The sequence below is a fragment of the Trichoplax adhaerens genome, genomic scaffold (genome assembly GCF_000150275.1).
Source record: "Trichoplax adhaerens TRIADscaffold_6 genomic scaffold, whole genome shotgun sequence".
Taxonomy (NCBI): domain Eukaryota; kingdom Metazoa; phylum Placozoa; class Uniplacotomia; order Trichoplacea; family Trichoplacidae; genus Trichoplax; species Trichoplax adhaerens.
Genome location: NW_002060948.1, coordinates 1766494 through 1790102, shown reverse-complemented (window position 1 = coordinate 1790102; position 23609 = coordinate 1766494). Strand labels below are relative to the sequence as shown.

Genomic DNA, 23609 nt, shown 5'->3' with positions numbered 1-23609 from the left:
ATTTAAATATATATAGATGTGTAGTTGTCAATTTCTGTGATGAAAAGATGGATGAAAGTCGATTCTACATCAATAACTTTTTTTTTACCTCATGAAATACTCCATTCGCGTATACAAAGTTGCTGTAACAGAAATTTATGAAGCCCATTATGCGCAAGACAACCCCGATTCAGATATTCATGTCTTGATAGTAATAACCTTGCGAGTAATCTTTCAAAAGTCTTATACATTATGTTATAGTATAAGCAGAATGGTTATATTGAGCCTACGCGACGTTATTACTTCTTCCAGTAGTTACTCTAAGTGGAGAAATTTGACGAGACTGATGGGCATCATTCCTCCATTGTAATTATTGACTTAGTAGCCAAGACTGCTCCTAGAAAGAGAAGAGCTGGTCCTTTCTTTGAGAAACTTTCAAATATTATTGCAGTATATAACCTTGTGAGTTATGTCGCAACCTACATGATATTAAGTGAATGCGTAGACAATTCTATCAAACAGTACGTCGTCGTTGTCTACAAGGAAAATTATTCTTAGCGTTAATCAACTTTAATTTAACCAAAGATGTAGCCATCACTATCCAAGTACTTAAAAAGTATGATGATAAATTGATAGCTAACATATGTGTAATGAACATAATTATCAAATTAAAGTACGTATACGTTATTAATCTTGCATTAAATAGTACTAATGAACAAGGTAGCATAAGATTCAACTTATCAACCATAATGATAATTCAATCGTGCAAAAATGGCGTACTTGTAGTTATCTTGTAGTAACGTAAGTAATGGTAGTATTCGATACGTTTAAGTGCTACGCAAATTTGATCAATATTGTTCTATTACAGTTATCCTCTTGATATCTGACTAGACTGTGCTAGTTGCTTTACTATATTTCTAAGACTGTTACCTTTTCCACATACTAGTAAAGTAAGAATAAGCATTATTGTTTTAATTAAAGGTAGTATTGTCATGTTAAATCCTTGTAAGCCGCTTATGCATGTACTTGCACCATTAAGGAGTCAAATATTTTTGATCTATTATCAATAAAAATATTGTTTATATTTTTATTTTCGCTTCGTCATTGAAATGGAAAATTTTTTTATCTTAACATCATCGCTGAATACAATATAAATATCTCAATTGTAACTAATTGGTCGACAAATATTAAGGTGGGTACCAGATAATTCAAGTTGACATAAAATTTAGCACAAAGATTTCATTATGCAACCTAGAAGTCCTTGCCAATATAGTACTTAGGCTAAGATTATATATATATCAATAATAAAAATTTACATTGATAGTTGCTAATGTAAAGAATCTCTCAATGATTTATACAATATTATACATTATTCATGCGTCTTCATTATTCTCCAATAAAACTATAAATCAGCATTACAAGAGTCAAAGGTTCTACAGAAGATATAATTCTTCTTTTACCAATCTTCACGTATAGTCTAATCAATGATGCTGTCTAGCCAGGACTCTAGATCGTCCACGCTTTCTTTTTTCGAGACCTGATCCTGTTTAAAATAGCCAATGTAAGTGATTACACTGGAAATATAATTCCTATTCGTTTATTCACTCACATTATCGCTAGAAGCTACGGTCGTAATTTCCTCAGGCTCCGAATTTGCAGATACGTTTGGGATTTGTTCAACAGCTACAGGATTAGTAGGCACGTCATCGGATATTACTAAGTATTAATCAAGAAATTATACAAGATTCAATCACATTCTTATGCTTGTAACATATTTTTAGATGCTAATCTATCTACGAAAACAGTCTATGCAATTGTTAAACTATGAATTTATGACTGTTGCAACAACCATTTTCATTCACGGCTGGCTCTTGCAAATCGAGTTCATCCAATGCTAATAATTGATCTAATTCTTCATTTTCCTTCTGATTATCCTCTATTGCATAACTGCGGCTGTCTATATTAGATAGCTTAATATGCAAACTTGATTCTTTTATCTTTTCACGGCGCTTTTTGCTGCCTAAAGAGCTATTCTCATTTTCTTTTTTCAATTCTTCAGATTCAACATTTTCGACGGGCACTATATTTGATTGTGAAGTAGTTGTCGATTGATGCGTCTCTAATGTAATATATGGCTATTAGAGAGAAAAAGAGTGCAGATGCAACAACATCACTATTTTTATTTATTTACACGAAAAATTGATTCTATTATAGGGTACATTAAGAGTTGTATACTTTTAAGGGTTAAAACAGCATAATACAGTATAACAGTATTATAAAAAATATTAACTCTAGCAAATTAATAAAAGAACAAATATTATGTTAAAGCTACTAACCATGAAATCTGCATCATCTATTTTGAGTAAGGTGTGCAAAGGAATAGTTTCTAAAGACTTTGCTAACCCCGATAAATTGATTTTCATCACTGATGAAAACTATTAATCAAACAAGGCGTAGAAAAATATCATGACTATACAGAATAATAATCAGCTTTTATATCAACGTTTAAGGTGTAGTTACTAACGAATAAATAGCGTAAAATTTTGTACCCTTTCAATTCATGCGTTGGTAAAAATAATTAATTAGACAAATTTAACATCATCGCTTTTTAAAAGTTACTTTCTTAAATTGTATACTTTGCCAAAGATATCCTTGCAATTAGATTTCCAGTATTGCAAATACCTGATTATCTTTAATCTTATCCCATTCCTTTTCACATTCATCAAATCGAAGGTAAGAACTGCTATTAGCTGAATATAACATCGAGAGTGACTAAATTAGCTGTTTGTATATAGAACAATGTGAATATATTATCAATTCAATAACGATTATGTATCATAGACTACAGTATATATTCTATGAACAGTACCATGTTAAAGTAATTTTAAAATTTTTTTACCGGTAAATACTGCTGTTATGCATTCAAGTATGATTATTAAGGTTAAGTCAAAATTTTTTACAGGTGCAATCCCTACTATAAAATTATACTGTACAAATAATACTCCCAGGTGCTATACAGTACTGTAGAATAATACCATTCGTTTCAAAGTGCTTTAGTAGATGAACAGGCGTGTACTGAACTAGGAATTCTCCATTACAATATGGATAATTAACTTTACTCAGCTACGATCAATATTATACTGCTAACTTAAAGAAGAATTTGCATCCAAGTACCGCTAGTATAACCTTGGTATTCTTTATTCCCAATATGTCATCCGTATTATTTTAAAGTTACAGAAAGAAGATTAAGAAATGTAGTATCTTATTTACCCGTCGATCGCAGAACTACCTTAGCACAGCTAACAGTAATAAGTGTAGGTATTTTTAACAATGGAATTGTATGTCATCATTGGCAGCTCTACACCTATTCTTACCCAATGTTAAAGATGACCGGATATTCTCATGCGTTATGATAGTACCATCATCCTCGTCTTGATAAAATTCCTCTAAAATGAATACGAGTAGGTGATTAATATACGAATCGTATCGATCCATATGATAACAAGTACAGTCTATTGGTAGAGGAATTTGTAAAATGCTGGATAGTCAGTTAAATTATTAGTCTAAATCAATACATCAGCAGGATATAGCACTAGCATGGAGCAATTGAGATGTTTGCAAGGTAGGACGTTGTACAATACCTGATGGTTCACTATATCGATGGTGATTATCGGTAATTGCTCTTTTATATTTATCGTTGCTTCTCGGTGGAAAATTTCCTGCCTACGACACAATTAAGATCATACTTATTTCAACTTTATACAGCAAAGTGCCTTGAAATTTATTTGTTATCCATAAGTCGATCAGTGATTTCAATGGCATTGGTAGATTGTCAGTATACTTTGGGCTTCAGTATTGTTATTGTCACAGAGCTCATATCTCCATCCTTATGCAAATTGATAAACTACTTTCAGAATCAGCGGTCGATGCAAGCGAATAATCAATCTACAGTGTTCAAATTAAAAATATGCAGAAAGACGTACATAGTACTTGAATAAACATAACCTGATTATTTCGATTTTTTTCACTTTTTATTGCAGAAGTGTTACGTTTATTCTTGACTTTGCTTTTACTGCTTTTATTGAAGGACATGTTGACGACCGTTTTGAAGAGGTTCCACTATGAGTCTGTTGTCTGTCTGCTGCACAGTGTACAGTATAATATGCTACAGTATTGTACTGTACACTGTACAGAATCGATGGGTCTGTCTGCTGTCTGTCTGCTGCACAGTGTACAGTACAATAGGCTACAGTATTGTACTGTACTGTACAGTACACAATCGAGAGCCTGAAATTTGTAGTTGGCGTACTGTACTGTACAGTACAGTACAGCACAGGACTAAAGTCTACTTTACAGTGTACAGTACTGTACAGTTTTGAATACTGTACTGTACAGTACTGTACAGTATTCAAAATTCTTAGCATGGAGATACACTGTAGGGTGTGCGGTACTGTACTGTATGCAAGGACAACCGAAAGAGGGGAGATTGCTGTATGGTACTGGTCACCAGCTAGCGGTTACAATGACTGGCTTGGGTCGAGAACAGTACTGGCCGTATACATGAATGACAGTGATATTGTCACTTTTGAAAAATGACATTCAGAAGCAACCTTTGCGCCCGGGGTGGCTGTGTACCGGGGGGGGGGGGGTACCTCAGGCATGAGGTAGGGGTAAAACACCTTTCGCCATTTTCATGCTACCTACTTGACCCACTCGTACAGGGCTGCAAGTCGCAGTCTGTGTATGTGTATATGCTCCCAAAAGGGATCAGCGTCGGACAATAATTATTCAGTATACACCCTACAGCAAGGACAGTACGCCTCCAGTCAGAAGAGTGAGCCCAAGCAATTGCAAAAGTTTTGAAATCTCCTCGTCTATCCGCCCTGCAAATCATCATCAAGTTCAATCACTTCTAGTCTGCAATGGATACAAGACATGGTAGGTAACTAAAGCTAAAATAGATTGGATGGAAAGCAAATCACGATCTGCCATGACCAACCCACATTGCCACCCTGGTCGGTACTTTATAGACTACAGTACTGGCGTAGACCTAGCCCAGGGGGACAATTTAACCATCTCACCCACCCCAATGCTACCCTCAGTCTACGGTGTAGTGGGTACTCGATTCTACCCGCTTGAATGGGCTCTTGCTACCGTTATGTAGATAAACGATAAACGATGCTGTAAAGTAGCCGCTAACCTCGTCGATGATTACTATTTGCATCTATCCTTGCTAGCCTATCTTCCCTTAGGACAGACTTTTTATCCTCCTTTTTTACTCAGTAGTCCTACCATCGACAAGGAATGACAGAGATGCGACATAGACGCGTATACGCCACCCTTACAAGCGTCCGTCGACATAGAAATGCAACACATACGTGCTGATGAATTAATTAATTAATGAATTATACCAAAAGAAATATTTTATTTTATAGGATAAGGACGATGGTAATAGGGAAATACTGCTGCTGTTATATACTTTTAGAATAGTTTCTTTCTACTTTGAGGGTAGTCGTGATATTATTGTCGCTATGCAAAGGCAGAATGGCAACGTACGTCTCTCATAAATGATAATCGCTTGACGTAAAAGTAGACAGTTTACGGAGTAGACGCATAGTTGACATAGCACAGCGTATCCGGAAAGTAAATCCTAATAGGATATACTGTACAACAGTTTTACATCCGTGATATCTGTTTTTTGTGTATCAAATCAGCGAAGAGAATACGGTGTATCACTGGACTATGCTACAAGCAAGCTGATATGGATGGATACAGAGTAGAATAGTAAAAGTAGCACGGGTAGTCAACGATGCTCGATTTTCTCCTTATCCATTTCCTACTTCTGTCATCATTGCTCGATCCAATAAACATTGTTCAACGTTAATAAAGAATCATCAACATCCATATTACTGATGAATTGAAATTAGAAATGAAATGATCGACCTTATAATTCAATAGCAATGATTGGATATTTTACATCAATCTGATCGAGATAATATAAATGTAATAGGTAGGTAAGCATCTTCTCGCGTTATTCAATAGCCCTTGCAGTGCATTTAGCTCGAATGATAACTTAAGATACAGCGCTATCCTAAAGAATTAATCACTTTATAAGAAAATAGACTTCAACATAAAATTCACCAATCAACTATCTATTAGACCTAGTAGAGCTATTAGCTCGCTTCTGATCAATTTGACTGGATAATTGGATATTGAGGCTGATTGCCGTTCAATATCTGTATATGTAAATCCCATTCTTCCAAGGTATAGAATAGCTGCCTGTGCGACCGACGCCCAAAAGCCCTAATATTTCAATTGATGATTATATTAACAAACTTACAATATTGTCACCTCCGTGAAATGAATTTATCGCCTTGTCTAGAAGGGAGCGCATTAGCAATGTTCGATCAATTTTCGTCAATATACAAGCGTCTAATATACCCATAACGAGAAAGACTAATATCGAAATCATTCTATAATTTAGTAATAACCTCATTTATCCAATGATAGAAAAACAGCTGCATCAAATATTAGCTTAATAGCTTAATTACAGTTAATAGAAGAATACTCTTGTTAATACAAACAAGTAGAACATTTCAATATCTACCAAAATATTTGATCATAGTGTACTTTAGTCAACATTCGCCACGAAAGTTATATCGAGTAGTCCACTTGATATGGCTTTCCTGCTAGGATTTCTTAATATGAAGATCGTTGATGTTTCAATATAAGTTATTAATAATTGGTTATTTATCTTACAGTACTTACATTAATACAGCAATAATTTACCTACAGATCGTAACAATATTATTCGAAAATATCGCGTAGGACATACAGTACTATGAGCTCGTTTATCAGTTACTGCGGTATCTACGACGATCTACTAAGATCATGTTCGTATTTAGTATTTTTGTGATGGGTGCATTCTTTACCATCCATTACACGATAGTTTACACCAAATTTTATAAAGTGCTTAATAAATTTAAATTCACAGCGCTGTAATTTAGTTACTGATGACAAATTGAATAATATTAAAGCAATTCTTGTCCTGCATTACTTTCAATTCAGTCATACAAATCAATTTATTTTACCGTATGTAAGACCAATAATAATTAACCATAGTAGTTAAAAATAAAAAATTTTATTTGGGACTAATATCTTAAAAATTAATTAAAATGATGTTAAGCTTTCATGGCAATTCTAGTTCTCTATTGTATTACTTGCTAAAACGTATAGATTGATCCTGACTAAAATTTATTCCTTTTTCTGACAACTGCAGGAAGGAATCGCGATGAAAAATCCAATGAAAATAGGCAGCAAAAGTTACTTTCGGTAAGATACGCTAGATTAACAATCTTCTTTAATAATGTAATTCCAATCTGTGATATTAACAAAAAAATTTCATCATAATTTATGCTGCAAGATCAAGTATTTATATTGTTTTCATTCATCTCTGTCAATGACCTTTTTAATAGCAAAGTCACTTAACATCTATATCAAACTATATCTCACCAAGTAGCGATCGAAATCAAAAGCAATTCAAGCAGGTACAGTTATCGCAACATTGAATAAGATGTTACTATAACGACAGACAGGATAGATTAGATATCTTTTAAATTTTCCCATCTAATTTCAAACATATCAGTTGAATTAATTTTTCAAGAGTGTAAATCAGAAAAGCCATTGCTACTATCGATAACATCTATATTATACACCTAAAGTATCGTAAATAAACGCAAATCTTAAATTTTGATATTTTTCCTCTTTCAACATACGTACTCTATGAACTAGGAAAATACAAGAGGGTCATCAACGAAAGAGAGAACCGATCAACATGAGGTAGTTGTTACATAAACTGAGTGCTCAATATGTTAGTGTTCTATACCCTTCACATGCATTATGATTAAAACTGCAGATATAAAATTCTCGTGATCAAATTATAATCGGTATTAAAAATAAAACTTATAGTTAGTATTAATTGCTAATTATAGCAGAAATTACAGCATAATATAACCCGTCAAACTTTACTGCGTACGCATATAATGCATATTCGAAAGATAGAGCATTACCTTTTTGCTATCATTAGTAATTTTATATGGTATTTATTTATCTGACAGACACGGCATAGAAGGGACCAATTCAATGAACGATACTCATACTCTGGAGGCGGCAGGCAATCAGAAGGACGATATGATAGGGTAATTTATACAATTAATGATGTATCATTTAAGCTAATGTAATATTTCAAGTCTGATTCAGCCTATAATTTATCCATATGATATAAGATATCGATTTTAATTTAATTAAATTTAAGCTGAATACGAAATTATTTTTTACCTATGTTTCATCTAAATTTCATCATAATAGGGCGAAGATCCCCCTGCGCGTCAAGTAAAATTTCGCAACTCTCATCCACGACAGGTATGCATATCAATGCAGATTAATTATCTGCTGAAAAGTTTCGACTAAAAATAAAAAAGATATTACCGAATATTGCTATTACATAACTATCAAAATACTGTAGTAGAGCTATCTAATACGCGAATTTTTATTACAACCTAGAGGAAAACTAGTACTGAAGGAAGAAATGAAAATTTTCAATCAGATGCTTCAGAAACACGAAGAGTTATGGAAATTCGTTTAGTCAGAGTTAGTACTCCATGATAGATAACAAAAACTTAATACAGTAGATGTAGTGACATAATATTTTTATTAATTTTGTAACTATATTAATAATGCACATCACTACTATACCGGTTAAATTTAGTCGAATAGATGTATGATGTGGTTATCATATATGACTTAACTGAATAATTTTACGCAATTATTCGTTTATTGCGCGTTTATTCTAATAAATTAGGATGAGCAAGGAGGTAAACGTATCGTGAAATTGTATGAGCCTGAAGAAGAAAATAGCCCAAACGACTATCAAAGAGAACAGGTATGTCTAGTCTAATTTTATTAAATCCTGTATTTCATTATTGTTTCTTCCAAAGTCGGAATACTTTAGCTTTTTGTAGGATATTTTGAGTTGTTGAAAAGTTATCAAGACTTTTAGTTTTAAATCTAAAATTCTTTCATCGTAATGTTGAATTTCAGCCAAAACGGGAAGGACGGCAAGAAATCTCTAACTCAGATAGATCGAATTATAGATATTCAGATCGATTGGCTGACGAAGAAAGGGACTATCAAAATTATAACAATAATGCTCATCGAGATAATAATTACAACCATGCGCATCGTCGAGGAAAAGATAGAGGTGGTGGTAGACGTAACGACAGATATAGACAACCAAATCGATATAAAGAAAGCGACAGAAATGACGGAAACGACTATGCTACAACACAAACAGATCGCAACGAAACAGATGAAAGGCAAAATCGGCAAGAAAGAGAGTATCAAGATTATGATGAGCAGCAAGATGACAATTACAACTATGCATATCGTCGAGGAAGAGATGGTGGCGGTAAAGGACGTAACGACAGATATAGACAGCCAAATCGATATAAAGAAAGCGATAGAAATGACGGAAACGACTACGATACCACACAAGTAGATAGTAACGAAACAGATCGACGGCAAAGTCGGCAAAACAGATATTCAAATCGACCATATAACAGAGGTTATCATCAAAATTGGAATGATGATAGGGATTATTCCCGTAATGATCGTCGAGATCGAAATTGGCAACCAAGAGATAATAACAACTACAATAATTCATACTCAAGAAATAAAGAATGGAGATATCACGATGATGAAAGGTACGCAGATCAAAAAACAGCAGATAACTATGATCAGTCTACGCAAGTTGAGAAAACTCCTGCTGATTTAGCTGTAGAAGAAACTGCTGATGGGCGTTTCTTTTTTCCTGACAGCAAAAATAAAGAAAGAGGAGGTGGACGTCCAAATTATCGTGGTGCTCCACGCTCTCAACGTGGTGGTGGTCGAGGTCGAGGTCGAGGTCGAGGTCGTCGTGGTCGAAACCAAAACAGACCTCGCGATCAAACAGACAACAAGCAAGATATAAACCCGGACGATAAAAATGATCAAGATGCTGCATCTCCCACGGATAAACGTAAGCAAGATGATGATACACTTAACAAATCCGATGATTCAGGTGAGTTTCCGCCGATATTTGACAGCAATAATGCACCTGAAGTGGGCGACTGGGCCGACTACGATCAATAAACGCAAAATCAAAGATCCTCCATTAGGAAATGTTACGTCAAAGCACCTATCCATATCAAAATTTAACCATCACTGTGTATTTTATACGACAGCTGTACCAATTAGATCTTATTTGCATTACCAATCTTTATTTCAAGTATGTATGTGATCATTAACATAGATGGTTTGCTATATAGTGTACCTATACCTATTCTATTCTGATTCATTGCTAACGATTTTGATGTCAAGACATTGCTAAACCTTTATGCTTCTTTGCCAACTTATTAATTGTGAACTAACTTATGTGTACCATGTACAACATACATATACGCAACTAGCGTAAGTTGTTTAATATATGAAGATAAGTTTATGAGACGTTTATGTTATGGCAGAAATCATGGCATTTTATGCTAATTTAAATGGATTCCATAATCATACCAATGATAAATCAAGTACATTCCGCTATTTAATCGAGGAGGGTATCGTGTAGATGATGTACATAAATGAATATACTAGTACTTTAGCTTGTAACATTGTGTGCTAAATTAATCGCAGACAATTTGCTATTCTTATTATTATATGATTCATGACTCTCGTAAATAAATTTGTAGTCATTGAGAGATAAGTGGTATAAAGTTTTATATCGGCGGACGCACGAATAAGTCTTAATGTTACTTATTTAGGAAATGATACAAAGCTACTGTAACCCCACTTTAAAAACAATTAACTATTTTCATTATACTCTTACAAGTAATACTCGGCCCCAGCTATATCGAGTAAGCGTCTTTATCATAAGGCAATCACAAAATAAGGTAATAAACACTCATTTTTTTGCTTTGTATTTAATTTTCAAATTTATACATTTCAGGTAAAAATTTATATACAACGATATAAAAGTAAGTAATTGAAAATGAGTCTATTAGATGTACACAAGATATACAATGCTAAAATGCAGTAGATTTAGCCAATAGTAACTATCCAAATCGATACTCGACCAAATAGATTCGTCTTTGTTTTGAAACACTTTTTTACAGCACGATGTATTTCAAATTACACCGCGTGATCTATGTTACATTACCTATTTCCATATCAGCACATGTACCTATTGCCATGATGCAATATCAGTAATTAAATGATTATCTCATTAATTTAATTGATGCTGTATTTTATAACACAATTCTGATCAAAAAACAAACAGCTACACCTCTTCAATAGCTATCAGGAACTACGTAAATGCCTAATCAATTGATATTACATTGTTCATGATGCCGTATTGGAAAGTGATCACTATAATAATAATTACCCTTTATATATAGCAGTAATCGAGCAACCACGTTTACATTTTTAGCTCAAAAAGTTAAAATTCACGAATACAGCAACTTTTAACGTTAAAATAAGCTTGATCCATTTGCTTTTAGCATTAACGATATTTTCCTTTATAAATTTAAATAGAATACCTTCCAGAACCATAAATTCGAAAGATCAATTAGTAAAATAGTCATAAATGACAATTTTTTTATTGAAACGTAGCTAGAATTTGCGTGATCATACTTCATTATGTTGCAAGTGCCATCAGTAATTCTTCATCTTCAATCGTTAAACCTAGATCATGAGTCCCATCTTGATCATTAAATAAAGTAATTGTCGTACCAGATTGCATATCTTGAACACTACCAGCTTTGCTATTAGCTAATTTAAAAGAACACGTTGCAACACTATTTTCGCTCGAAGGAGTTAAATTGTCTCCATTTTCAATAGAGCAGGCATCACTAGGGATTCCTGGACACTCTTGGGTGCACCTTATCAACATTTCATCACTAACACTTTCATCCCAAATAGCATCATCCGCTACGGCCAATAAAATATCATCGGCGATGCTTGTATCATGGTCTTTTATCATATTGGTATTACCGCTTGCTTCATTCCTTGTAAAGGCCTCTGGAACTGTATCATCTAGTATATCAGTCTCGCTAAACAGCTCAAAATCTGTCAGCGTATGATCTGACTTGCTTGCCTCAATTGGGACGCTATAAGGCTTTTCTAAGACGGATTTTGAAGTATTTACATCGGTGTTTACGCACTTTGTAGGACAAGCTACACGCGTTACAGAATTTAAATGTTCCTTATCATCGTTACCAGAATGTAACAAGTGTACCAATTCAACTTTAGTACCTTCTGTATGTGATTGAACATGATTTGCAACAGGATTTCTCCGTAAATTGACATTTTCATTATTAGATCTACATACACTATCATCACTTCTAACTCTTTTGTTGCAACTTGGGCTTTCCCCGACTATGGGCAAGTGTGGTTGGAACATCGAATCGCTACCATTTGCGTTTCCCTTTTTAACATCAAGACCATTACCTGAGCATGATTCAGTACCTTCTATTTCATTATATTTCCTAATTGGCGTAACTTCAGTTTCGTTTCGACACGTTGGTGCTTGACTGCGACATTTAACATTCGTACATTTCACGTTAGAAATCATGACATCAAATATTCTGTATGGGTTTCGTGACATCATTCCGATAAAGGTAAACTTAAATACTAAAATAATACTTACCAAAGTTTCTGCAATTGTATCCTTTCGTTTACATTGATATTGGCTGTATCGTCAGAATTATCTAAATCCTTTACGACCTCTCGCAGTTTTTCTAAAAACTTATCATTTTTATTTTCTCTCGATTTTCTGAATAATTTTCTATATAAAGAATTAGGCCAACGCAACCGTTTAAGTTATTTACAATCAAAGCAACAATTTATTTACACACATACAGTAAGTCAATGAAAGTTTTTATTTGGCATTTGACTGCATTACTAAAATTGTAAATCAAAACATATTGGCGATAGCGTTTACAAAATCTAGAACTGCTAACTCTAAAACAGTTATAGCCAGATAATATGCTTTTACCTGGTTTTAGAAGTTTTCACTAATTGAACATCGATATTTTCATCCCTCTGATTTTCTTTATTCATCCAGATGCCTAATAGTGGAGTCTTAGGCCTTTGTTGTAACTGGCTATTTTTCTGTGTAACGTTGTAATGAAATGTCATAATTTTGTTACAATTGATTCGTAACAGTAAGTACAGCAACACCAGTTCAATTTGAATTATTTTAACACGACTAGGGGCAAGAGTACTTATGGTATCATGCAGTACCCTGCTAAGGGTACATTTTAGCTATTTAGTAAAACTACATGCATATTCGTGTAAACCAACTTAAAAATGGTTGACACTTACGTAGCGATCAAAAGGCTACTCATCAAATAACACTAATTTTTCTATACGTATAATAATAATTTAAATAAATTAATATTTAGCATTGCCTATAAGTTATCTCTTAACATCTTACGTTGGAGCTTGTTTTTGATAATACCCGAACCAAGTCCGAAACAGAGCTACTACGACGATTATGGCTACCTAGCGTTAACCTTTTAAGCTTTTTACCTATAAGATAATTTAAGGAATAAGCATAACTGTTCAACAATACAGTATAATCACCAAAGTAATCGAACGATCTATTTTGTTACAATCTTTTCGCTGTACTGCTAACATCAATAGTTGCTATCATTTTCAATTACAACTCTATAACCTCTATCGATAGCTCATTAAACTCAAGTAATAAAAATTTCATGGTAATTATAACTATATCTTCTAACCTTTGGATAGAACGCATCGAATGGGGCTTGGACTACTGCTATCCCATGTTATTTCAGTTTCTTGATCTTTACTAGAGGACTGTGTATTCTGCAGAGGGCCTAAATTTAAAAATAAAAATAACATATTTACAATTTATCAACATTTAGACACCTGCTGGTGATTCACTAGATACAGTATCAGTAAAAACTAATCAACACAGGCATAACTAAGCCCTGAATAATTTCCTTCGTAAATTCTATCATTTACTAGCAAAAGGTGAGGTAATTGTTCCATTTGAGCTAGGACTGGTCTCGGCCTTCTTGCTTCGGGTAATCATTGGGTTACCTACTAAACAACACCTCTTCCGGCTATTCTGCCATTCAAACCGGAGCTGAGAAAAGATTTTGTTATGATCATTAGAACATTGTACATTGCTAAATCAATATCTTATATGATAATTATGTGATTACCGTTTCAAATTATGATTTAGCAATATTCTATACGTGCATCAGATTACTGATTACTAAAGGAATAGGACATTTTATTCTAGTAGTCTTTAGTCAGATTAAGAATATGAGTTCTAAACACTTTCATTGTCATCTATGAAGCGCTAAGAATGACTACATCTGCACCTATCCATTTTCATGGTCTAAAACACGTGCAATTGTTATAAATCATTTCCAATTTCCAACTTGTTTAACAACTATGACTCTGATCCTACCACCAAGAACCGTTAGTATACACACAGATGGCTACTACGTTCACTGTTGAAACTCAATGGCAAGATTGTATGTCAACGTTATTCCGTTTACTGTATTACGTTCATACTAAGCTATAGCGGTTTGTCATTAACACCTGTCTTTTTCAACGTTGAAGTGTTACCACAGAAAATTAGTATCGCATGTACAGATCAACATCTAAACGAACAGCACTACCAGCCTGAAAGAATGAGCAACCGCTTCGTTTATTAGTGTGCCAGACTTGAAGACAATGCATAGTTCAGATTTTTTCTTACTTTTTATTATTTTAATCATTTTACCGCTCTAACTAAGTCTAAAAATGAACTACAGTACAGTATTTCTGTTAAATATTGCTGCCGTTTCAGTAGTGTAATTATTGCGTGGGGATGATCCATTTCATCAATGATTTTCATTGTATTTAGCTGTATACCACTTTTTTGAACTTTTTCATAGCAACAATATTGCAATGGTCTACAGATACTGTTCATGCCATCTAGCTTGAATGTACTCCATTGATTTATTGAAAGACTAAACAGACGAAGAACTGATATCAAGTTTCCTTGTTCTTAGTTGATCATGTCTCATCATCAGTTAGTCTATATCATTCGCGGAGTCAAGTATGGATCGATGTTCCTATTGAACATCTAAGTAAAGGACTGATGGTCTATTGATGTTGATCTAGTTATTTTATAGCCGATTATCCTGATGTTGTCGTCATGATGAATTGGAGTGGAGTTTACTTCTAGGACTTAATAACATTACTATCCTAGAGTCATCTTAACGTACAGTGATCCAACTCGTAAGGTGTTAGTTGAGTTATAAACAACCATGATAAAAGTAATTGGAATTTTGTTGTTCAAACGTACTATGCCAGTTAGGATAGCGTTAGCCTAACATTCTATCGTAGAAATAGGATCTATTTTGTCTCTACTAACATTATTTATCATTTCATATTGGTGATTACTATTTGAACATCATGATAAACTCTGTCCTGCTTACGGCATACTTACCCAGTGATTTTGCTTTGAAGGTAGCCACAAATGGATAAAAAAAAGAGACAACTTGAATTTTCCCCAAGTTAAAGAATCATTGAGCCAATTTACGTCAACGTATTAATCTATATCAATGGAAAGGAGTGTTTTCCAACTTGTCTTGCCTGGATTTTCTTCAATCTTCAGGATAAAATGTGGCATCCAATGTCAATTTTTACGACATTAACAAATTTCCTTCTCAATATTTCACTGAGAAGGAAGATGGACGAGAAAGGTTTTCCTTTTTTTTCCTCCCTTGAGGGCAAACACAGCGTTCGCCTGTTCAAATCAATAGGACGCTATGAGTGATCGAGTCTTGTTTCAGTACACTACTAGACCAAACTTGGCAATGCTTGTTATCTTTGAATGTTTGAACTTTCCCTCTTGTCCACTACCTCAAGGTGATTGGTTGAAGCGCTTGCATGACGGTACAGTACAGTCATAGTACTTTGGTTGAAGCGCTAGCATGACGGTACAGTACAGTCATAGTACTTTGGTTGAAGCGCTTGCATGACGGTACAATACATTCATAGTACTTTGGTTGAAGCGCTTGCATGACGGTACAGTACTGTCATAGTACTTTGGTTGAAGCGCTTGCATGACGGTACAGTACTGTACTGTCATAGTACTGTACTTTGGTTGAAGCGCTTGCATAACGGTACAGTACAGTACTATCATAGTACTTTGATTGAAGCGTTTGCATGACGGTACAGTACTATCATAGTACTTTGGTTGAAGCGCTTGCAAGACGGTACAGTACCGTAAACCGTAACTAGGTGTAACACGTAACACTGACCACTGGTCGACTGACGTACTGTTTACTCTGTCTACCATTGTCATCCCAAGCGGTACAGTGGTAGTAAAAAGTCGTAAGTAGTAATAAACGGGTTGGTTTGGTACTAATACGGTAGGCGGTTTCACTGCTACCGTAGAGCACTATCATGGACTAGTAAAATTTCACCCAAAATTGATTACTCTCTCTTTCTTTTAACTTCAGCCATATCTTGGCAAATCCAGAAATGATTAAGAGTTACATGACAATAAGAAATAAGCAACCATCTCTTATTGCCATGTAGCTAACATCTTCAGAAATGGAACTGAAATAATTTTACCAGGCTGCTTGTTGTTAAACTTTCAAACTTTATAAATTGAAGTTGAATCGGAAGCAAATGGTTGAAAAAAGAAACTATCTCGGATGGACGGACTTTCCTCGATTAAATGAGGCTAAAAATGTCGAAAAGATGCGACTTACAGTATTAGTATGGATCTTCTCTGAGTCTGATTTCTTCAATTACTACTAAGAATTTAAATGAAATTGATGACGAACTGCATAGCTACTTTTAAGCAGAAGTTAGTCAAACTTTGTTCGGAAAATATGATCAACTAGTAACAGAATCCGAGCATCGACATATTTGCGTCATGGCAATAGGAGAGTTTACGAATAGGAACAGTATTTTGACGATATATAATATATATGTTTTATATGTATTTAACCCATGTATATAAGGCAAAAATCCGACCGTCCAACTCCGTTCCCAGTCCACTTGTATCAAGCAGTTATCCATGCCCTAAGTCGATTCGTAATCTATATGCTTATCATATCGCAAAACTTTATTTTACAAAGCAACCGAATTGTAATAATTAATCTAGCATCAACCTGTAATCTATATGTACTGTGTATAATATACTCAAACGTATGTATGACTATCATCTAAGTCGCTATATCATTTAAACCTCAATTTTTGTCCCTACAACATTCATAAATTTTAAAATATTGTAACTGAAACCCTTAATACCTTTCATATTAGGATGACAAGCATCAATGAAGCATAAAATATTATCATCATTGTTCGAGAAATTGATCCTAAAGCTTATCCTATAATCAATACGTATGTGATGGGGCAATGGCTAATAACTCATCTGAAACGGGTACCTGGCCCTGGGCAAAAAATTTTTACCTTTGCAATGCCCGAACTCATCGCATCAATGGTGAAGAAATTAAGTCGATCATAAATACAGCCATTAGACGGAAGAAAGCTGTTAGTAAATGCTAATGTATCTAAGTGAAAAGGACTGCAAGATTTAATTAACTGCAGGATAATTAACTGAATAATCCAAGGGTGAAGTAACAAACTAACAATACAGTTATTCAGCGACAGCAAGCTATTAGTATACGCTAATGTATCTAGCAGAAAAGATTTAAACATTTAATTGATGAATAGAATGATGAATAATAACAGAATTCAAGGGTTGAAAAAATTAAGTCGATCATAATACAGCTATTCGACCCGTGGAAGCTGCTACTATACGCTAATAAATTTAACTGTATAAGATTTAATTTATTAATAATAACAAGATATCAATAATCACACATGTTTGAACTAATCTACAGTAGACTAACTGTTTGTGTTAACAATTGAACTTTAGACCAGTGCAGTCTACAAGTAACCTTACACTAGTAAGAAGTTACTAACAATGACAGCAATATTTGCAAAAGGTATGCACCAAAGGCCAAGTCGGTCAATTTCTACCTCTGATAAATGCATTTACAGGCTTATTACTATACATTTGATTTTCTATGCACAGAATTAAATTTATGATATAACTATGAGAATGCGTATATACGAAAATACATCTAAAGCTATTTGCACCACAATAGTTACGGTATTCTAACATCACGCTAGTGCATAGTACAAACCTATAAAAAGCCCAGCTAGAAATGATGCTAGTACCTCTTCCTGCTTAAAATATTGCAGTATTATTCCTTCCTTAAGAGCTGAGCTGATTATCTAAAATTCTTCAATTACCAACAAATATCGTACCAACCAAATCAAACAGAAAACATGTCTTTAAAGCTATTCATACTTGCGATGATGATGCTCGCATGCCTTGGATTGGACAAACCTATTGCCGGTAAACGATATTGATAACGTATTGCCTACCTTGCTTGTTTTGAACCACTCTAAATACTAAGATCGTGATGTACGCTAAGTAGTAACAGGCACTACTATGTTTTCATAGTTTTGGGATGTCCAGGATTCGCATGCGACAACAATTCTACTTGTATAAAAATGTCCAAAGTTTGTGATAATTCCCAAGATTGCGATGATATGACCGATGAATCAATAACTACTTGCATGGAAAAAGGTAGGCCAAATAGTTTTTTTAATTCTATCAGAGCTGTTTCACCTAGAAATAATATCAAGATACTGTATACGTACATGCAAATGGCTAGTCAAACCACCAATCTTTATCATTGGAACACACTCAATGCATTGTATTTGTTGTAGAATTATCTAACGTAAAGAATTGCAGCGATCAAGCATGTATACAAAAATCTCAAAAAATGAGCATCGCCGATCCTGATTGCCTTAGAGGATCAAATGGAGAAGACTGTGAGAATATTGTTACTTTCTAATCATCATTTATTAGCGCTAAGCTGTCTATTTTAAATGTCCTACTTAGGTGAACGTGGATGCTCGGAAGATGAATTTCGATGTAAACGTAGTCGCAAATGCATCCCGGCATCTAGAAGATGTAATGATAGGCGAGATTGTAGAGATGGATCAGATGAACGTAACTGTAAGTGGAGCATTTCGATATAGCGTTGATATTCTGGAATCTTATTGACATCTTAAACCACGCCGATAGGAAAGCATTTAATAGTATTATGCAAATGTTGTCGTAATACGTTTGAGATTTGTTCTACCTCATTTGCTCTCTCATTAATCTCGTTATGATAAAAAGGCCAGATATATCTAGTAAAAGCTAAAGACAATTAATAGTTACTATTTGCAATTTTAAAGGTGAAAGACAATGTCACCTTTAAAATTTCGATGCAAAAGTAGTGGTAAATGTATTCCAGATATATTCAAGTGCGATAAATTTAGGGTTGCAAAGATGGATCAGATGAATGAAATTGTAAACTTCTCAACATTATGCTAATAGCAGTTAATATAATAGCCCTAATTACTAGTTTGCATTGACGGAGTTAGGTCGTACATGTCGGCGAGGCGAGTTTCAATGTAAAAGAAGTGGCAAATGTATTCCAAAATCTTATAAATGCGATTCTCATCGCGATTGCAGGGATGGATCGGATGAAAGAAATTGTACGTCTTTGAACAATAGATCTTGTTACTCTTTCTATATTACAAAAAATCAGCGTAGCTAAAACAGGCATAGTACAATCTGTTCATTCTTCAAACGTTGATTTTATTATTGATACTCTGAATAGGTCCTAAAAAATGTCGAAGAAACGAATTTCGTTGTAGACGTAGCGGTAAATGTATACCAAAAGCATATCGATGCGACGGTTTTCGTGATTGTCGGGATCGATCAGACGAGAAAAACTGTAAGCTTTATTTACACTGTGATAACGACGTATCTTAAAGCACTGGCAGCGCCACGTATCTATTTCTTGGTAGATACCCAAAGCATTCCTATTTGATTTTCAATATTTTAGGTAGATGCCGTAGAAGAGAATTTCGCTGCAAGCGCAGTGGCAAGTGTATTCCAAAATCTTTCGTATGTGATGATCACCGAGATTGTCGAGATGGCTCAGACGAAAGGAACTGTTGGTTTCATTCCGTCTTGAATTGGCTTTACGCCACAAGATATTCAATATTTTGAATAAAGATTCGTGTAACTTTTACAGTATCGTTTAAATTAAAATTATTTTTGATATCTAGGTAAGGTACGATGCAGATCAACGCAATTTGCATGCTTCGATGGTCGCAAATGTATCCCTAGGCGGAAAGTATGCAACCGACGCTTTGATTGCCCAGATCGATCGGATGAGAAATTTTGCGGTCAGTGTAGCTTATTTAAATTCGAATGCAGGAGGACTGGGAGATGCATCTCTGCAAGAAGGTTTTGTGACAATTTTGAAGATTGTTCAGACCGATCAGATGAAAAGCGTTGTCCATAATATACGCGATTACTGATTTTGAATGTAACCTCTTTATAATTAAAAATCATAACTAAGATTAACTACTAGTTTACTTTGTTAACTGCAACTTTGCTTACAACATTTAGATAGTTTGTTTCAGCAATTTAAACTACAGTAGTGTGAATTAGGACTGCCAAGACGTGTCCGTAAATGATGCTGCATTAATATTCTAGTATTTGTCTGTTTTTGTAACAAGAAATCTGAACTCTATAAAGCTATTTTCATAGCAGGATAATTATACTTTACAAGAAATAATAAAATTAACAGGTTGAAGTTATTATGCTATGCCTAATGTTCCCATTAAATATGCTATTCTTCAGAGAGCTCAAAACTTACAGGATTAAGTACCGCTAATTAGGCTAAGTAGCAATGCATGGCTAAAGGCACCATATAATAGAAAATTTTTTAAATCAGTCAGTAAATCCCTTATTTTGTAGGAGATTGGAATGGATAGCATGATAGTAGCCAGCACGGCTAATAGTCAATGTACACCAACTATAGGAGCGAAGTTATCACCCAGATGAACGAGGATTATGAGGATGAGGATCCTCAAATCCTGAATCAATTCAGAATCCTCATTATGATTTCATTATGAGGATTATGCTATTCTTCAGAGAGCTCATAACTTGCAGGATTAAGTACCACTAATTAGGCTAAGTAGCAATGCATGACTACAGGCACCATATAATAGATAATTTTTTAAATCAGTCACTAAATCCTTTATTTTGTATACCGTATGAGATGGTAATGGATAGCATGATAGTAGCTAGCACGGCTAATAGTCAATGTACACCAACTATAGGAGCGAAATTATCACGCAGACAAATATACAGGGTCGTAGTTTGGCACGTTAAAGAAATTAAAACTGTAAATCAGATATAAGAAGTTAGATACAGACGCCCTATGAAACTTGTCTAAAGTAGTATATAACTTCTAATGGCTTCAATTACAGAAATTCAAACCTGTATCCGATTTATAGAGTGAATATGATATACGACTATACAGTTACTTATATGGGTTCTTTCAACATTAACATCACAAAATAGAGGCATGATGAAATTCTTTAGCAATTTATAACTCATGATAAGTAAACCTAAGGCCCAAAATCTCTTTACCTAAAAACAAGTAGAATTTATTCTTTTTTGACCGATAGCTACTCAATGGTTGTATTAGAACGTCTACTACATCTTTTACTTATACTTTTGTTTTACAAATTATTACACGTAGATATTATCGTGTACATGCCAGTGACAATACTACAGTACAATATCTATAAGTTTACAAGTTTTAAACTCATATCGTATAATTTCTTGGCAACAGCTTCATCTCTTGCATAAGGCGATGGAGTATCGATTTTACACCTAGCCAGGAATTGACCACTAACATTCTCCAGCGATGGATCTACTGCGGCGTAAACAGTAGTTTGTGCGCCTCGCCGAGCATCATTGCCGACTAACAAAAATACCACTTCCATAAATTTTGTATAACTGGTAGCAAGGAAACCCTCACTTTCACGAGCTGATCGAAGTGTTTCTGTTTGAACTAAACCAGGATGAACGGCATTGGCGGTAACACCTGTCCCTTTCAATCGTTTACTTAATTCCAGTACAAATAATATATTAGCTATTTTACTACGGCTGTAATTATCGCATGAACTAGTAGATGTATGGTTGGCTAAATTGTCAAAATCGAGATCTGTTGTCGTCCAGTGAATAAGAGATGTAAGACATACAATTCGACTAGGCTGTGACTGCTTTAACATATCTAGTAATAGGTTTGTTAATAAAAAGTGTCCAAGGTGGTTAACACCCATTCTGTCTTCGAATCCATCTTCAGTTTTCTTATCGACGTTTCTGCACCCTGCGGATAAGAAGGAGAATATTGTTAAATCATGTACATACTGCACAGTAAGCATCCGTTCATTTGTCCACAGATATGCTAGAATAATTTTGCAAGCTTAGTATCCATGAGTCATGTACGTATCTAATTTTAAACATCATACTACAAAATAAAATAGGTTTGCGTTACCTCAATTTATAATATTATAATCAAGTCATATCTCCCTGCTAATATGGAATACTCACAGCAGGCCCTACAAACTCTACTCTTACTAGGCTAGTATAACGCAAATGCAATTCATATAATTGCTTCATGAAGAGATGATAATTAATTAATCAGAGGATTACACTCTTAATTATATTATATTATTAATCTGTTATCTGTAAATACGATGGCTTCTGTGTTCACACCTCCATCAAAAGTATCAATCTAATCGCCATTATACTAAAACTATGCAAGTCAAAGTTTGATAGATTTCTTGCTTCGTTTTGTAAATTGCTTCACTGCTATACCAGTAGTATGTGCACATTAGTAAGATCATAAACATATACATTACACATCTCATCAGTAATGCAGTTTTAATTGAAATCATACAAGTAATTTACGCATTTTTTCACTGAGAAGAAAGCTGGATTGTGTCACTGATCTAATCCATTTTTATTGGTGTTAGTACTCTTTCAGTCATGGGCTACTGTACAAGTAGGAACCGTCAACGCGAACACTCCTGAGTGTTTAATCGTCTATGTAATGTTAGCTCACCTATGCCAGCGTTATTAATCAGAATGTCCAAACGCTTTTCAGTATTTTTAAACATCTGTGCAAATTCTCGTATTGATTTCATTGAACCTAAATCTAATTTTGCAGCAACAACTTGCACGTTGTTGGTTTCTCTTTTGATGTCAGCTACAGCAGCATTACAACGTTCCATGGACCTACAAGCACAAATAACTCGAGCACCTCGTTGGGCTAAATCGGCCGCCGCCGTTTTACCAATGCCAGTATTAGCACCGGTTACAATGACGGTCTTGCCATCTAACCTTTCTTTACCATAATACTCACAACTACCTGTAGCGAAAGGAATGAAGAAATAATACAATCCAATGCCAATAACACTAACGATAATCGCAGTTTTTAACATGTTTCGAAGTGAATTTTAGAATAGGGGTAGCAAAATGCAATGTTGATTGTTTCGACAAGGAGCAAGTCCTCTAATGACAAATCTATGATAGGCCAACAGTATTGCATCTACTATACTAAAGGGGA

The 23609-nt window shown here is 34.5% G+C and overlaps 5 protein-coding genes across 5 annotated transcripts; 2 read left to right on the top strand and 3 right to left on the bottom strand.

Moving 5' to 3' along the window:
- Positions 1-1456: 1456 nt before the first annotated feature.
- On the bottom strand, positions 1457-4071 carry TRIADDRAFT_57295 (uncharacterized protein; the record flags this gene model as incomplete). Its single annotated transcript, XM_002113256.1, has 8 exons — positions 1457-1522; positions 1589-1695; positions 1829-2114; positions 2316-2414; positions 2662-2729; positions 3354-3425; positions 3621-3702; positions 3985-4071. 8 exons carry the CDS (start codon positions 4069-4071, stop codon positions 1457-1459), a joined length of 867 nt encoding a protein of 288 aa, XP_002113292.1.
- A 3083-nt stretch (positions 4072-7154) lies between these two features.
- TRIADDRAFT_57294 (uncharacterized protein) lies at positions 7155-10167 on the top strand (the record flags this gene model as incomplete). The annotated part of the gene is made up of 9 exons (XM_002113614.1): positions 7155-7209; positions 7259-7311; positions 7455-7526; positions 7771-7818; positions 8097-8177; positions 8347-8400; positions 8542-8628; positions 8840-8920; positions 9079-10167. 9 exons carry the CDS (start codon positions 7155-7157, stop codon positions 10165-10167), a joined length of 1620 nt encoding a protein of 539 aa, XP_002113650.1.
- Positions 10168-11701: 1534 nt separating this feature from the next.
- Positions 11702-14822, bottom strand: TRIADDRAFT_57293 (uncharacterized protein; the record flags this gene model as incomplete). Its single annotated transcript, XM_002113255.1, has 6 exons — positions 11702-12596; positions 12713-12850; positions 13061-13176; positions 13502-13596; positions 13809-13907; positions 14804-14822. The coding sequence occupies 6 exons, from the start codon at positions 14820-14822 to the stop codon at positions 11702-11704; spliced, it is 1362 nt and encodes a 453-aa protein (XP_002113291.1).
- Positions 14823-19011: 4189 nt separating this feature from the next.
- Positions 19012-20486, top strand: TRIADDRAFT_27118 (uncharacterized protein; the record flags this gene model as incomplete). Its single annotated transcript, XM_002113613.1, has 4 exons — positions 19012-19141; positions 19555-19722; positions 20040-20132; positions 20248-20486. The coding sequence occupies 4 exons, from the start codon at positions 19012-19014 to the stop codon at positions 20484-20486; spliced, it is 630 nt and encodes a 209-aa protein (XP_002113649.1).
- A 1291-nt stretch (positions 20487-21777) lies between these two features.
- TRIADDRAFT_26230 (uncharacterized protein) lies at positions 21778-23484 on the bottom strand (the record flags this gene model as incomplete). Its single annotated transcript, XM_002113254.1, has 2 exons — positions 21778-22367; positions 23106-23484. 2 exons carry the CDS (start codon positions 23482-23484, stop codon positions 21778-21780), a joined length of 969 nt encoding a protein of 322 aa, XP_002113290.1.
- Positions 23485-23609: the final 125 nt, after the last annotated feature.